This window comes from Rosa chinensis, chromosome 6, assembly GCF_002994745.2.
Source record: "Rosa chinensis cultivar Old Blush chromosome 6, RchiOBHm-V2, whole genome shotgun sequence".
Lineage (NCBI taxonomy): Eukaryota > Viridiplantae > Streptophyta > Magnoliopsida > Rosales > Rosaceae > Rosa > Rosa chinensis.
Genome location: NC_037093.1, coordinates 55,518,821 through 55,534,784, shown reverse-complemented (window position 1 = coordinate 55,534,784; position 15,964 = coordinate 55,518,821). Strand labels below are relative to the sequence as shown.

The 15,964-nt window shown below is 40.0% G+C and overlaps 2 protein-coding genes across 2 annotated transcripts; one reads left to right on the top strand and one right to left on the bottom strand.

The window, feature by feature from the left end:
• Window positions 1–3,672: 3,672 nt before the first annotated feature.
• LOC112171608 (bidirectional sugar transporter SWEET14) lies at window positions 3,673–4,985 on the top strand. The gene is made up of 6 exons (XM_024308770.1): window positions 3,673–3,721; window positions 3,839–3,875; window positions 3,961–4,171; window positions 4,273–4,434; window positions 4,532–4,651; window positions 4,764–4,985. The coding sequence occupies exons 1-6, from the start codon at window positions 3,673–3,675 to the stop codon at window positions 4,983–4,985; spliced, it is 801 nt and encodes a 266-aa protein (XP_024164538.1).
• A 6,213-nt stretch (window positions 4,986–11,198) lies between these two features.
• On the bottom strand, window positions 11,199–13,237 carry LOC112171607 (protein LIFEGUARD 2). Its single transcript, XM_040508589.1, has 5 exons — window positions 12,985–13,237; window positions 12,758–12,875; window positions 11,859–11,862; window positions 11,559–11,708; window positions 11,199–11,417 (listed from the first exon to the last, which is right to left on the bottom strand). Exons 1-5 carry the CDS (start codon window positions 13,235–13,237, stop codon window positions 11,199–11,201), a joined length of 744 nt encoding a protein of 247 aa, XP_040364523.1.
• Window positions 13,238–15,964: the final 2,727 nt, after the last annotated feature.

Sequence of the window (15,964 nt, the reverse complement as noted above, 5' to 3'; positions counted from 1 at the left end):
CTGCCAAGGAAATCACAACACGAACAGATGTCATCTTTGCAACGGGGCTAAAAGTCTCCTCATAGTCTTCTCCATAACTTTGAGAGAAACCACGAGCAACCAATCTGGCTTTAAATCTGTCCACACTTCCATCAGCTTTTCTTTTCAACTTGTAAACCCATTTACATGTGATGGGATTCACATGATCGGGTTTTGGAACAAGATCCCAAGTCTCATTCAAGTCCGACACTCCGACTTGAAGACTCCATCTCTTGCAGCAACACCGGTTGATCTTCTTCACCAAGGGATTGACACGGCACCTACCGCCCTTGGGGCTCTGATACCATAAAGAAAACAGCAGAGAGAACTCTCTTGCCCAAGATCAAAAACAACACAGAAGAAGAACAAACCAGAAAACAGATACTCAAAGAGATGGCTGAATGAAAAACTTCACTACTCAAACAGAACTGAATACAGGGGAGAACTACAACACCTTGACTGTTGGTCTACTCTAACCAAGCTAAAACACTCTTAAATAAAGACTAAGGAGAGTTCTAGACACATTGATATTCTAGAGTCCTCTAGCAAATACAACATTGGAAATAACAGAAAAGTAAAAACATGCTGCAATACAAAACGTTTCAGTTTTCCAAAAAGAACTTTAAACTTAACACTACTACCCGAGTTGATATGATGGTTATCTCCGCTACTGCTTTTGGGGATGGAAAAGAAAATGACAAACTTTTGCTAATGCTTGAAAATTGAGACAACATTGAAGGTTAGCTATTATTGCTTCGAGATGGAGATGAGATGAATGTTAGCTTGACTAGTGCTTTGGCACCATTCCATTAACATCGCATTTTAAACAAGATCAATGCTCATACACAATGTAAAATAGAGGGCTAACCAAAAGCAATTGCGAGTTGACTTCCATGAACTTGAGATGCAGAGTACACAGATAATGCAGGATAAATCGTTATCAAGTTCATTTTTTTCGTCAAGCACATTACATATCCGAACCATTTAAGTTTAAAAATGTTCTAAAATTATTTAACTAAGCCAATTATAAGCAACCCAACATAATATAAAGTGATATAGCATAACTCACCAATGCTGAAATGCTAGAGTCTGATTGAGAGTGAATAGAATTAACAAGATGCTCCTATCGAGATCCCAAAGCATAATCGATGATAGCTCACCAGTCATACTTATTCCCTAAGTACACACGGAATAAGACCAAAGGGAAAATGACAAAAGTTCCATCAGTCAATAAGCATAACAACTTAATAAGAAAGCATACAAATATCCAGATTGCTGCTGCCAATCCGCAACAGCATTATCAGACTTCGCACACCAGGTTTATATCCCTGAATTGTAGAAAATGCAGTAACAAGCTTCACACATTGCTCAGGCTACGAAAACTAGAAAAGCAAAGCGGCAATGCACGTAACTCCGAAGTTGTTGGTTTGTGCCCGGTAATGTGGACCAAATTTAAACCTCTCCATCAACGGGAGAATGGCTCGGCCTCAGCTGCTTTTCATTTCCAGGCGATTTACACTAAATAACTTTATGAAAAATATCACTGCACATGATCCACGCGCCGGGGTGCTGCCGATTCGACTTGGCCGATAATGCTGCCGGCCTTCATATTGAGACACAGAATCCGATAGGTAGTGGTCACCATCGACACCGACATGTCCTGCTGTGGCTTGGCCGCCCTACCTCTACCGCCACCATTACTGCCGCGGTGGCGGTGTCTGTTGTTGTTGTTGTTGTTGTTGTTGCTGCTTCTGTTTGCGTAGTGGTGGTTGTATCGAGGCCTCGTCCTGCCGACGGTCTCGGAATCGTAGTCCTGGTGGTCATAGAAATAAGATCTCTTGGATCTAGACCTCTCCATGTTCTAGGGTTTTCAGCACTGTCCAATTTCGAGCATTGCGGGTGTCGAATTCAAGGTCTATGGGGTTCAGACTGTTCCAAATTGAAGTGACAGAGGTTCAAGTCTCACTACTGGGAGCTTCTTCTGTCTATTAAGTCCTTGAGGATCCTCTTCTTTTTCTGGGTTTCCAAAGTTCTCAGTGTTCTGGGAATCGTGCAGAGAAAAATCAATTGATGGGAACGATGACCTCCCACGTTTTGGGTTATCTGATCTCAGTGGCATCGATGTAAATTTTTTTTTTTAAATAGTATTTTCAGTCATTTTGCATTCGGAACCAGACCTGCTCCATTTTACTTTGGTCTTGGGCTCCGGCCTAACATATGAACCTGTTAAAAATGTGTTTTTCCTGTTTTTCAGTCCTTGACTTTGGTGAATAAAATGTGCATTCAATTCAAGTCGAACACTCGAACTGCGTATTCATCTAGTTAAGAGCAACCACTGCAAGTGGCCTAGTGATTCTTGCTTAGTTGGGTGTGCTCCCCAACCTAGGTTCGAACCCCGAAGCTGTCAAAGTGGCTAGGCACTGTGCTGCAATGCACAGTTGGAGCATTTCACATGCGCCGAAGGGGTTTATCTTGGGCCTAGGAAGCCTTTGGGTTCCCCTTGACAAAGTCAAAAAAAAAAAAAAGTCCAAAAATCTAGTTAAGAGCAAGTTCACCCATTGAGCTTTACCGGTCAAGACTATTCACTGCTTTTTTTACTTGTATTTCCACTATTGAAGTTGGTTGGTCAGACACTGTTCACAAAATGTCAAGAATGCTCACTAGACCTCTCTCAATTTTTTATTTATTTTGGTTGCGAGGAGATGAGTTACTTATTGGTAGTGACGATGTCGTTTATAGATGGCTAGAGACAGAGTGGGAGATAAGAGAACGAGATAGAAGGCCACCAGAAGATAAAGAAGGTCGTGAAAAGCCATGTGTTTTAATTTTTTATTTGAGAAAATATCACAAATAATCACTGAGTTATGACCTATGCGACACATATTTCAATAATATCACTTAACTCACTCACTTTTACATCCGTCTTTCACTTAACTCATTGTCGTTAATTCTACCATTAAAAGCCATTAAAATTGAGGGTATATTTTTCTAAACACTAAAAAAATGCATTTCTAACTTTAAAAAAAATTATGGAAAAAAAAAGACTGTAAATTAAAATTAAAATAAAATCCTTTTTTATTAGAAATTTCAGAAATTGAAAAAAAAATTAATAAATTTAGAATTTTTTTTAAAGTTAAAAATGTATTTTTAAGCGTTTTGACAAATATACTCTCAAATTTAAAGGAGTCTAACAGTAGAATTAACGGCAGTGAGTTAAGTGAAAGACGGATATAAAAGTGAGTGAGTTAAGTGATATTTTGAAAATACAGTGAGTTAAATGTAGAATGAGTCATAACTCAGTGACTATTTTTATTTTTTGACATTTTTATTTTATTTTGACCCTTTTTTTTTATAATAATTTTACCCACCCTAATCTCTTGTCTGATTTTTTTAACGATTATTAATTAATTTGAACGCTAAGCCCCACTTAGAGTCTAGGTCCCGCATAACGCCTATGAGTCTATATATTCTGGCCTGTGCCTAGGTCCCGCCTAACCAAATTTTTATTTATATATATATACACACACATGTTCACTCGATCAATGCAAGAACTCGGATCAAAAATTTCTACTGGAGTCTTTGTGTTAAAGAGCTTTCCCTCAAAGCCTCAAACTCTTATTCATTTACGTGCAGAGCTGAGCATAACATTCAAGAATGGCAGCCCTTGATCTTCATCTTATGGCCTCTGTTTTTGGCATTCTGGGTAATTTTCTAATAAAGCTAGCTAGTTCATGTAGCTATCTTCTAGCTTTTACCAAATAAGCAAATCTTACTTAGTTCTCTATTTTACTAATGTTTCAATTCTCTAAAACTTCTATAGGTACCATCTTCGCCTTCCTTGTCTACCTTGCCCCACTGTAAACATCTCTCTCTCTCTCTCTCTCTCTCTCTCTCTCTGATTTTCAAGCATATGAGATTGACTAACTTTGTAATCTTTTGCAGACCAACATTTTATAGGATTTTCAAGACAAAGTCTGTTCAAGGTTTCCAATCTATACCCTATTCAGTGGCATTGTTTAGCGCCATGTTAATGCTCTATTATGGCTTCCTCAAGACACATGCTTTAATTCTCATCGTGGTCAATTCCACTGGCAGCTTCATCGAAACTGTGTACCTTGTAATGTACTTGATTTATGCACCACCAAAAGTCAGGGTACTCTTCTCTCTTTTCTGCTTCTAATGTATATTAGAAACTATTTATGTTAAGAGTGAAGATGGAAATCATGGAATTAAAATTTGATTTTGGTTTTGCAGATTTTCACAGTAAAGCTGCTTGTCTTGTTTAATGTCTTGGCTTATGGTTTGATCTTAGGGGGTACAAGCCAAATCTCAAATGCTAGTCGGCGGTTGACAGTTGTTGGGTATATCAATGTTGTGTTCAATGTCTCTGTGTATGCTGCTCCTCTTAGTATTATGGTAAGTCCATTCATGCTTTACGTCTTAATTATTATCCCTTTTTGGTTGATCACATACTAAATACTTGATTATTAATTCCATTGACTTGTTTTTTCAGAGGCTGGTTATTAAAACAAAGAGTGTGGAATACATGTCATTCTCATTGTCACTCTGCTTAACCCTTTTAGCTGTTGTGTGGTTCTTCTATGGCCTTTTAATAGAAGATTTATTCATAGCGGTACAATTTCTTTCTTTCCTGCTTCCTTCACCTCTTATATAACCTTCGTCTAACAAATTTGGTATGCTGATGGACTATGTTGCTTATTTTCTCTCATGTTTTATTTGTATAGGCACCGAACATCTTAGGGTTCGCCTTTGGGATTGCGCAGATGATTATGTTCTTAGTCTACAAGAAAAAAAAGAAAGTTGCCTTACCAGAATGTAGTCTAAATGATCAGATACCAAACACAGACAGGGTTGCTACTGTAGAAAATTATGACATAGTAACAGCAGGTGAAACTAATACTCAAACTCAATTGGAAGTGGGGGATAAAGAAGAGTTCAGAAGCTGATGATCATGAGAATCAATCGTAGATCATTACACAGCTGAGTACTGAATCAATTGTGTGAAGGCAACTGATGAACCAAAGTGACACATTTATTGTGTGATCAGATCACAGTTAGTAGTATTCAAGACAGGAATTAAACGTCAAATATACATGCATGAATAATTCAGGAAATTTAATGAATCATACTCCAATAGATAAGTACGTGTTTAAACAAATTGTAATGAAAAATACGCATGTAAAAATGCGAGCATACAAATATCAATATATGTCATTTGTAGTGTCTAGTATCATTTTGTCTAGTGACATAAATATCTTTTTGTATTCGACTCACAAAAAACTAGCTGTTGTAATTCAGTTGTTAACATAATAAAACAATAAAAAATTTAGGGTTAAATACTGTTTACTCCCTAAACTTTTACTCAAAAAACACTTCAGTCTCTGTCCTTATAATTTCACACGTTTACTCCTCATACTCTCAATTTTAGACCAATAGGTCCATTCCGTTACTCTCCATCTAAAATCTCCGTTAAGCTGATGACGTGGCAATCTCTTCCATGCTGAAATGTCTGTTATACCCTCACTTCCTTTTTTTTTCTTAATTTTTTCTTCTTTTTTTAATTTTTTAATTTTTCTTTCTTTTATATCTTTTTCATTTACTGCTTACCATCTCTCTAAAACCCCCAACCTCTTCTCTCTCCCAACCCTACCTCCCACCCACATTTCCCGATCTCAACTCACACTTTCACATCATTTGGTCCCTCTATTTCTGAACACACAATCAAGTACATTTTTCATACACAAAATCAGAAAATCAAAACTAGAAAATTATCCTTGAACCGAATCCAAATAAAAAAAAAAAAGAAAAACTGAAACAGTTCTTCTCCTAAACCCAGATCGATTAGACAAAAAGAAAAGAAAACCAAAATGATTCCATCAACAACCCATGAGCTCCATCCAAACCTTGCTCAAAATCTTCTTCAAAAACCCTAGTCCCATCAAACCCCAATCTCAGGCCAAACAGCTCCATGCCCAAATCTTCTTAAATTCATTTACCAAAACCTCCACAGTAGTCTTCTTCTGCCTCGACATCGACCTGCTTCAGAAGAAAATCCGGCACCCGGAAGACCAAGAATTCTGAGGCCCATGAAATGGTTCATATGCTCATCAGAAGCTTCAGCGACATAGAGCCCCTGGTGATTCAATTCTTCTTCTTTTTTAGCTTCGAAATTGATTCGGGTGGATCTTTATAGGTGAGGTCGGCGGTCTTGGCGTCAGAAAGGGTGAGGCAGAGTGGTCGAAGGTGGGGATGGAGGCGGTAGAGGTAGAGCTACTTCCTCTCGATGGTCAACAAGTGTTTTCTAGCGATTAATCGGCCGGTGGGCTTGGGGCTATTTTTCGATGGCGGCTGAGCAAAGACGATGCGGGGATTCGACCCTGAGATCTAGTACCTCCATGTCCCACATCGATCGAGACCCATATAGATCTTCTTGATCAAAGAGCTCTGAAATAAATTGAATCGAAAAAGCTCTGGAGGTCTAACCTGCTACGACGACCTTCCTCGAGACTTTGGTGCTTTGGGGCTAGGTGGGTTTTGGTAGAGGTGTGAGTGAGCAATGTGGGCTAGTTTAGCTTTGGTTAGGGGCGATAAGCAGAAGAAAAAGATAGTGTTGGAAGAAGAAGAGAAAACAGGGGAAAAATAGAATAAATAAATAAATAAAGAATAAGTGAGGGTAAAATGGACATTTTGACGCTAAATGAATGCCACATCAGTAATTTAACGGAGTTTTTGGACGGAGAGTAACGGAATGGACCTTTTGGTCCAAAATTGAGAGTACAAGGAGTAAACGTGTGAAATTAGAAGGATAGGAACTGAAGTGTTTTTTAGGTAAAAGTTCAGGGAGTAAACAGTATTTAACCCAAAATTTTATGTTAAATATGGTCATCTAAAACATAAATTTTGAAGAAAAAATCAAGGTGAACCATAATGTGTCCTAAATATTACCATTTGTATATATAAAACTTCAACAAATCTCACTTGTTTAATAAATGAAAAGTGCAATATACGTCAACCAGTGTTGCACAATTGGGATCCAACCCATGTGGATAACAGGCAAACCCCATTTAAAACAGCAAATGAAGGCATCGAAGGAGACACCCAAACAAGAATTTGGATCTGAGGGAAGAAATAGGTAGCTATCTAGAGGTCCATCTAGGGACGTAGCTGTGCTTAAGGCTACTTGGGCTGTAACCCGAGGGAGATTTTGGGCCAAAAGTTGCCAAGTATAGGTATAGCCCAAATAATAATAAAATTATATTAGGTCTCCACACTTTGTGTCTCAGTCACTGTATGTCTAAGAAGTGAGAATCAATTACATAGTCACCGAGCCACCTCCCTTTGAGGCTCAGTCCCGCCGATCTGACTCCCACTGTCCCTCACCGCGATTCCCTCTGACTCTCTGAGGCTCAGATGCTTAGTCCCGCCACTGTCCCCACCTAGCCACCTCCACCGCTCCACCAATTGAAGTAAGGGCCGGGTCAATTAGAATTGTTGTTCATTTGGGTTTTAATTGATTCTGTTTGTATATGAATGAATTGGGTTTGTCCTTTTTTATGATTGTTAGTTTTTTACTGAGAAAGTCTATAGTTGCAGGTCGGTTTTGTGCTCCCCGTGCCAAGATGATGATAATGATTCAAGGGTCAATTAGAATTGTTGTTTATTTGGGTTTTAAACTTTTAATCGATTCTGTTTGTATATGATGCATTGATGTTTGTATAATCAAAGTTAGATTTCCTTAGTAGCCATGGCTTCCTCCACGGTTTTATTTGGGTTATAATCAAAGTCTGTTTGTATGATGCATTGAATACATTAATTGTCAGTTTCCATAGCTCCTTTGTTGTTATATATAATCAATTAGAATACCTTGCTTTTGTTGTGTAGACGGTGGTAGTATTGGAAGGGAGCAGTGGAGCAATTTGGTTGGAGATTTTATCTCTTCAAGTCTTCATCTTGTGAGTTTAATTGGGTCACAATCTTCTCTTATGATGGAGATTCATCTTATATTACTGCTATGTCATTATTGATGCCTTAATGCCTATGCTATGCTATGTGCCTATGTCCATTTTCATGCTCTGTGCCTATGTCTACATAATCAAAGTTCGCAAAACTTTTATATAGCTAAAATTAGCTCAACCCAAACTCAATTTATGGCTACGTCCCTGGGCCATCTCAACTTTTTTTGATCGAGCACCCTTGTAGTTATAAAGCATACTCTGCTGCTTTAGGAGCTCGTACCAGCCCCATATACTTCTCTCGGGGCCTGATCTAACCAGAGCCCCTGCCTCTCTCTCTCTCTCTCTCAAACTTGCTTGAAGCAAGCTCAGTGGGTGTCTCTCAAAATAATAGCAAAGAAGCCCAGACCACAAAAAGCATGATCAACTTTTGATTTCGAGGCGGTTGTTTGCAGTCCAAAAAAAAAACAATGAGGCTTTAATTACCTATGCACAAGCCAAAACAATTAAGGCTTGGTTGATTGGTGTGCTGGGGCTTTGTTTTAAACATGATTAATTGAATACAAGATTGATCAAGAGCACATGTTGAGGTCATGATGTGGAGAGACAAAACATGATCATGATCATACATAGGTCTCTCCCAGTTGCACCTGCAAGCAAAAGAAATTGAATTAATTATTGCCAGTGAAAGCGAAATCATGGGTTCAAAAGAGTACTTCATCTTCAAATTCAGCTCGCAAACGCATGGTGTTGGGTCAAAAATACAAACATTGTGACTTCACTGACCTATATTTTTAGTTTGACGATGACGTGAAATAGCCAGTGCACACCAACTTGTTTGAATTCGCTTCACTACATATGTAGGCAATTTAGCGACCCACTAGATGTAACCACAACTTCAAATTGAATCCCTAACTCCACCAATTAAATTCAGCTTATCTGAATCTCTGACTCCACTAATCAAATTCACCCAAACACCAAAAAAATAAATTCATTTCCAAATTACCCAAACAAAAATCTAAAGGCTTTAAACCCTCTCAAATATCTCAAACACAACACCAAAAATAAACGAGTCATCTACCCATTTAAATCCTAAATGCTGAATCTACATGTGGTTTGATCCCGCAAGGGTATGTAGGCAATTGAAGATCAAATCATCTAGATGCAACCACATCCTAAACATTCTTATTCCAAAATCAAAAATCTTTAATGAGCCATTCACTCATTGGGACTTTTAAACTACGAGTGGCTTCATCCCTTCCCGGGTACATAGGCAACCCGTCATAACATTCGAGTGCAGCTGCAAAAACAAACAAATACACAATTTTTTATATATAAATGGAATCAAATGGTGTTTTCTTATAACAAGGGATTGCAATTAAGAGACACAACGAATAGATCAAACCACAAAATAACTAAAACTCTATTCTGTCAATGAATACGAGTGAAATTACGTTGGGTGATTCACTTTGCGCAATTTTTACCTAACAAATTAGGTGAACTAAACTGAGAAAAAAGGGTTTGGAGAACGCGCCTCACACGCCTGGTGTTATTGAGAGAGTGATGCTCCGTCCGGAGGCCCGTCCTTGGGGCGTCGTCGTCGGATGGGCTTTTGATGGTTCTGGGCACTCTGGCTGGGAGTTCTAGCTTAGGCATAGCCCGGGAAAGGTGGATGAGAGGTCGATGTTGGGTTGGGCAGATCTGTTCTGGTCTGACCTTCTCTGGTCGTGGGCTAGCACAGAGGTAGAACGGCGTATGGGTGTCAGTCGGTGGCGAGATCGGTGGTCACTATCCCCTGTAGTGACCAGATTGATGCCTGAGTTGATCAGGTTGGGCATATTTAGGCTTCAATCTCCTAGCAGAGGCGTTCCCTATAAGGATCTAGAGTGCCTTGAGGTCCGGCTTCTGATGATAGCCGAGATCGATGATTGGCGATGCAGTAATGCAGGGTTGCTGGTGCCGGTTAGTTGGCGGCGGAATTGGTGAGGATGGACGTCTGCAGCTCGTTGGTGGTGAGATTGGCTGAATGCAGCCCTAGAATTCCTTAGGGTGATTGGAGGTTGGACCGAGCTCTAGGTTTTGGGCCTTTGCTGGTGAGCTGATGTTTTTAGTTGTTTAAATTATAGTTGTTGTTGGGTATTTGCTGATGTTAGGTATTAGCTATTGGGTCCGGTGCACTGCAAGTTGTGGCAAAGACATTCCCTTCTAGAGGGTACCTATCTGGTTTTGGGTCAGTAGCGATCGCGAAAAGTTTGGCTGTGGCATAGACAATCATCCTTGGCCTTCTAGTGGGTCGTTCCTGTCTGGTTTTAGGTCGGAGGAGATGGCGATATGGAGCAGTAGTGGGTTGATGGTGTTGACAATAGGGTGGTGACGGTATTGGGTTTACTTCAGTCCCAGGTTTGACTATCCAGCAATCCATTTGGTTGGGTTGGAGTCACAACGAGTGTTGGCTTGGTCTATCAAAGGCTGGTCAGGTGGACTCTGGGTGGCGAGTTAGTGTTGACACAAGTGAGTTGTCTGGCTCATTGTTCTTCTTAGCTAGACGAGAGGTGAGATCTAAATGATTCACTGCTCCTGCGCATGTTGTCTTTGCCATTTTGTTGTTGTGCAAGTTTTTCTTTTAGTCTCTTTAAGTCTGTTGTCGCCATTTTGTGAAACGCGATGACAACAAGATTGCTCACCGTTTTGGCAAGAGTGGCTTTGTTTAGTCAACTGTTACTTTGATTGGAGTCGGGGCCTTTTGGCTCCATTAGTCAGTCAATATAGGTTTCAGTGTGAAGTCTAGTGGCAATTTCTGTGTAAGAGCCCCCATGTTGGAATGTTATTGCAGATTGTTGCCCAAAACTCGTTATAAGCAGTTCATTATTAATGAAGTTTTTCTTGATAAAAAAAAAAACGTAGGTGAACTGATATAGAAGCTTAAATGAAAAATTGAAAACCATGGAAAGTATAATAAGGCCGGCTAGCTAGACATGACCCTAGATAGACAAAGCTAGTCACTTAGCATAATGAGCACCTTCAACTGGTGGTCCTCTTACATGATCTCTACTTTGAAAGAGATCGAGAAGAAAATACAAAAGCAACATTAATCTGAGTTTAAGTGATTCAAGGGAGAAATTAAGGTGTTCGTCAATCATCAGTGTATATAAATGAGAGAGCGTTTCAGTTGGTTACGACAATTTTTAATAGACTAAGAGAGCGAGGTTAAGCATCGTCTGAGCTCTCAGCATCTTTCATCAACTCGAGAAACCTGAGAAACAAGTTGAGGAGGTCCAAATACAAGTCGATGGCCGCCAAAATGTACTCATCGTACTCGTAGTGCTTGATCAATTCATCTGTGTCATGGACAATATAGCCACAGAATATGAGTATTCCCACAATCCCGTATATCATATGACTAGTCTTACCAAGAGGGAGGAAAATCTGCAACAAGATCCATATGAATGTATTATTAACCCAGGATTTAAAATTTCGAATATAATTGAACACATTACGGCAGTGGAATAAATTCAAATTAAGCAGCGAGAGCCTAGAGGCCGGGTACATGCAATTAAGCACAAATACCTGTATCACTCCAAAGACAAGCAGAGCCAGCAGGGATGCAAACAAGAAAGGACCCAAGAAGTTGAAGTCATGGCCTCTCCTTGCGGCGCAAAAGGTGTACAAGGTCAGACTTAGAAAAATCACAGCAGTTAGAATCACAGCCTCCAAACCCTGTTTCCAATACAAAGTTCCATTATGTTAGGCTTGTAAGCAAGATTATGTATATGCTACTAGAACTGTATATATGTGTAATTGATCTAGAAATACTATTAAGCTATTTTAATACTTTTACGACCTATGAAACTATTTTAATCCCCAAACCACACTGCCATGGAAATGCTACATTAGCCTTTGCTCAGGGGGAGAACGGACTGCCCATATATCACTCCCCAAGCAAAGGGACTCAAGAAAATCATTACTACAAGACTCCAGATCAAATAATATTTTGGAAGAATTCCACAAATGGTCACTCAACTATAACTCATTCGACACTTTGGTCACTGAAGTTTCAAATATATCACTTTGGTCACTCAACTATTACACTGTCAATCACTTAAGTCACCTAAAGAGTATTTTTTATAATTTTTTTAATGAAAAAAAATAACAAAGTGCCTTAAGTGATTGACAGTGTCATAGCTGAGTGACCAAAGTGATATATTTGAAATTTCAGTGACCAAAGTGTCGAATGAGTCATAGTTGAGTGACCATTTGTGAAATTTTTCCTTCTGATTCTTCTTGAATACAGAATTATCATATTAAAATAATATTCCTCATCACAAGCTATTTGATCCCTCATATAATATAGGGAACATGGATTAAGGTCAAATTTTGATTCATGGACCTCCCTACTTGGTTTAGGAGTCTAAGAAGAATCAAATTTCGTTATCAATAGGATTTTTGTTTCAATTAGAGTCACCGAATTTTAGTCACACTAGGTAACACTTTATAAGTCTTGAAACCATAAATTAAAAAAAAAAAAAAATTAATTAACACAGAACCTTTGTTGAACAAAATTTCATACTAAAACTAAAAATCACAACAGCCCTAGCCTATAGTCATTGCCGTGACCATCTAGAGCATGTTAGGCTCGCGCGGCGGGTGCCCTAGGTCGTGGGGCTTTAAAAGGAGGAAGGAAAGAACAAGCAGGTTTAGGGTTTAGGGCTGTTGTAATTTTTAGTTTTAGTACGAAAACTATAAAAAAATAAAAAATAAAAAAAAACGTACCGCTGGTAAATGCACAACTTACTCCGACCATGAGGGCCTCACATATAGTGAAAGCCCCAAGGAGCACGTAATTTAGCTGGTGATGTTTGCTACAAAACACCATGGCGACGAGCACTGCAAAAAACCAAACAATAGCGAAACCCTAAGTCTTTCACAATCTTATCATGCACCGAATTAAAGAAACCGTTTTGATCCAAGGGAAGAGTCAAAGTGACATACATACCAGCAAGGGAGGTGATGATGATCGTTTGTTTCAGAAACCATCCGAGCCAAGTTTCGATAAGGAATACGGCGATTGCAGGATTAAAGTAGACGGTGGCGACGATGGGGATGGTGAGGAGTATCTGAAAGGTGAGGATGGCATAGACTTTGCGGATGAAGGCCCATTGGAACTCCGGCCTCCCCGTCATCGAAGGGTAGAGTAAAGGGGTCGCTCCGGCTTCCAAGTCATTATTCTGGCTCAACCGTGTCTTCATTGCAACGAAATAGATAGAGGATTGTTTAGTTTCTAATGAGAAAGTGCAGGAAAGTGTGTTCAATAAGCAGTAGACTCTACAGCCTAAAAGCTTAGCACCCTACCCCTTTTTATATAGTTGTTGTTTTGGATTTGGCACAATTTTACTGGGATATATAGTTAGAACACAAAAAAAAAAAAAAAATTTGTTTAAGGAAAACTTAATTGGGAGAGAATTGAATCGTACTTTCATTGATAATAGGGGCCTCTTTATATAGAGGATTACAAGCATAGAGATAGAGTTGTACATGGAAACATAATCGTTTCGATACCATACTTGTAGACACCTCCCCCTGATGTCTGCAACTCCCCCTGACGACTACGGTCATTGGAGTTCGGAAAACTTCCGCAAACGATGCTACCAACATGTTTCTAGAAAGTGGAATTTCGGGAATGACTTAGTGAGCAAGCCTGCCGCGCTGTCCTCAGATTGAACCTAGTTCACTTTGATCTTGAGGAGAGTTTGTTGTTGCTGATTATACTTGGTGTGGTCGCTTTTGATGTAACCTTGCTTCAAAACAAGCAGCATTATCCTATATGCTCGTAGGCTCATCTGTGGTAGACTTCAACCACAATTGTTTCGAACATGCGTAATTATGGATCCAATCCATATACATTCACCAACCACTTTATGAAGAGCAATAATCTCTGCATTGTTCGAAGATATAGCGACTAAGGTCTGTTCTGTAGACCTCCAAGATATCACGGTCTTTACCCATGGTGAACACTTAACCAGTTTGGGAATGACCTTTGTTTGGATCACAGAGATACCCAACATCAGCAAAACCTTCCAAAACACGTCGTTTTGGGATGGGGATAGTGGATGCAGGCCAGTGTTGGTGGCGTTCCTGGTGTGTGATGGGTCCGAATCCATCATCTATTTGCAGGGATAGAACAAGCTCATATCAATCATAAATCTCAAGTATCGAAAGATATCTTTTACACAAATCCAATGGCGTCGCGTTGGCGCAGAACTATATCTAGCTAACAAGTTCATGGAAAATGAGATGTCCGGTCTTATGCATTGAGCTAAGTACAATAATGCACCTATTGTACTCAAGTAAGGCACTCTTGCCTCTAGCACATCTTCATTATCATCCTTTCAACGAAGATGATCCTTTTCAGGATCAAGACTACGGACGATCATGGGGGTGCTTGAAGGCTTGACCTTGTCAAAATGCCTAAGCATCTATCGACAAGATGCTCAAGTTCCAAACCGAGACATAATCGTGTTCTCCCATAATCCTTCATCTCAAAATCGGGCTTCAAGTGTTCAGCGGTTTCCCTTAACTCTTGAAGGGCTTCTAATGAAGATCATGTCCAACATGAACCGCGATAGAATCCTAAACTTGTTATGGAAACGCGTGGGCATATCCCTTCCCAATTAAGTAGTCACTTTAGTGAGCGTTCCAACCTTATTGTAAATGTGCTCCGTGATCTAGAGCCACTTGACTTGGGTAAATGAAGTTCACCATGAACCTTCATGTATATTCCATATCTAGATCCCCATATAGATATGTAGTGACCACATTTGTAAGCTGCATGTTCAGTTATTCGGAAACTACCAAACAGACAAGGTAGTGGAGTGCAATGACATCCATTACGAGAGAATATGTCTCATCGTAGTCGATTCCAGGGTGTTTTGTGAGAAGCCTTGCACCATCAGGCGAGATTGCCATCTCTTTTTCTCATCACGCTTTCTAACGAAGACCCATTAGTCAATAGGTTTTATGTTAGGAGGTGTTGGCATCACTAGCTCTAAAACTTTCCTCTTAGTTAGAGAATCCAACTTAACCTGGATCGCATCTTTCCATTTAGGCCAAATCTCTCTACGTTGGTATTCATTCATCAACAGAGTGTGGTTCGATATCATTGGACTCAACAAACTCATGTGCAATGAAGTGCGTGACTACATCATCAATTATGATGGAGTTTCTATCCCACGTCTCATGTACACTAGTGTAATTTTCATAGAGCTCTATCTTCTCAGGAATAGGTTCTGACGTTAAGGCGTCCCCCAACGATAACCATAACCCGGAAGATTCTCATGAGACGGATTTTGAGTGTCGATGATCAAAGGATTGGAGTGTGCCAAAGCATCCTTTGAACCCACTGGCCTCCCACACATCCTAGTTGGGGCCATGGCCTGTAACGCTTGAGTGCCACTCTTTTTGGCATTGGCGCCATGCCTACCTCCGTGTAGGGTGGCGCTACGTCCTCTTGTAGGGACTTACTTCCTTGCAGGCATATTTGCAGCAGATGTGTGATCTCGTCACTTTAGTAAGGATCATAGTGGGGACAGGCCACGACAATTCCTGTCGTTCCTGCTGAACATCCGTGTTCTTATCTCCCCGTAACGACGGAAAGACTGTCTCATCAAAGTGACAACCCGCATATCTAGCGGTAAGGAGATTGCCTCGCAAGGGCATTAAGTGCCGAATGATTGTTGGAGTCTCAAATCCAACGTAGTTGCCCATTCGTCTATACGGACCCATCATAGAGCGCTGTGGCGGTGCAATTGGCACATAAATGGCACACACAAAGATGCGTAAGTACGATACTTGTACCCAGTCACTAGCTATAACGCAGAGGTAGATTGAGTGGCGGTGGGTCGTAGACGAATTAGCATAGCTACATGCGATATTGCATCACCCCAAGCGAATATAAGGAGATTGGTGTGCATTACCAA

Excerpts from the sequence above, each read along its gene's own strand:
- LOC112171608 (XM_024308770.1), top strand. The coding sequence starts at position 3,673 with ATGGCAGCCCTTGATCTTCATCTTATGGCCTCTGTTTTTGGCATTCTG. Across the intron at positions 3,876-3,960 it reads CTTGTCTACCTTGCCCCACT|ACCAACATTTTATAGGATTT; the intron begins GTAAACATCTCT and ends AATCTTTTGCAG. Across the intron at positions 4,172-4,272 it reads ATGCACCACCAAAAGTCAGG|ATTTTCACAGTAAAGCTGCT; the intron begins GTACTCTTCTCT and ends TTGGTTTTGCAG.
- LOC112171607 (XM_040508589.1), bottom strand. The coding sequence starts at position 13,237 with ATGAAGACACGGTTGAGCCAGAATAATGACTTGGAAGCCGGAGCGACC. Across the intron at positions 12,876-12,984 it reads CATCATCACCTCCCTTGCTG|TGCTCGTCGCCATGGTGTTT; the intron begins GTATGTATGTCA and ends GGTTTTTTGCAG. Across the intron at positions 11,418-11,558 it reads TTGTCTTTGGAGTGATACAG|ATTTTCCTCCCTCTTGGTAA; the intron begins GTATTTGTGCTT and ends ATCTTGTTGCAG.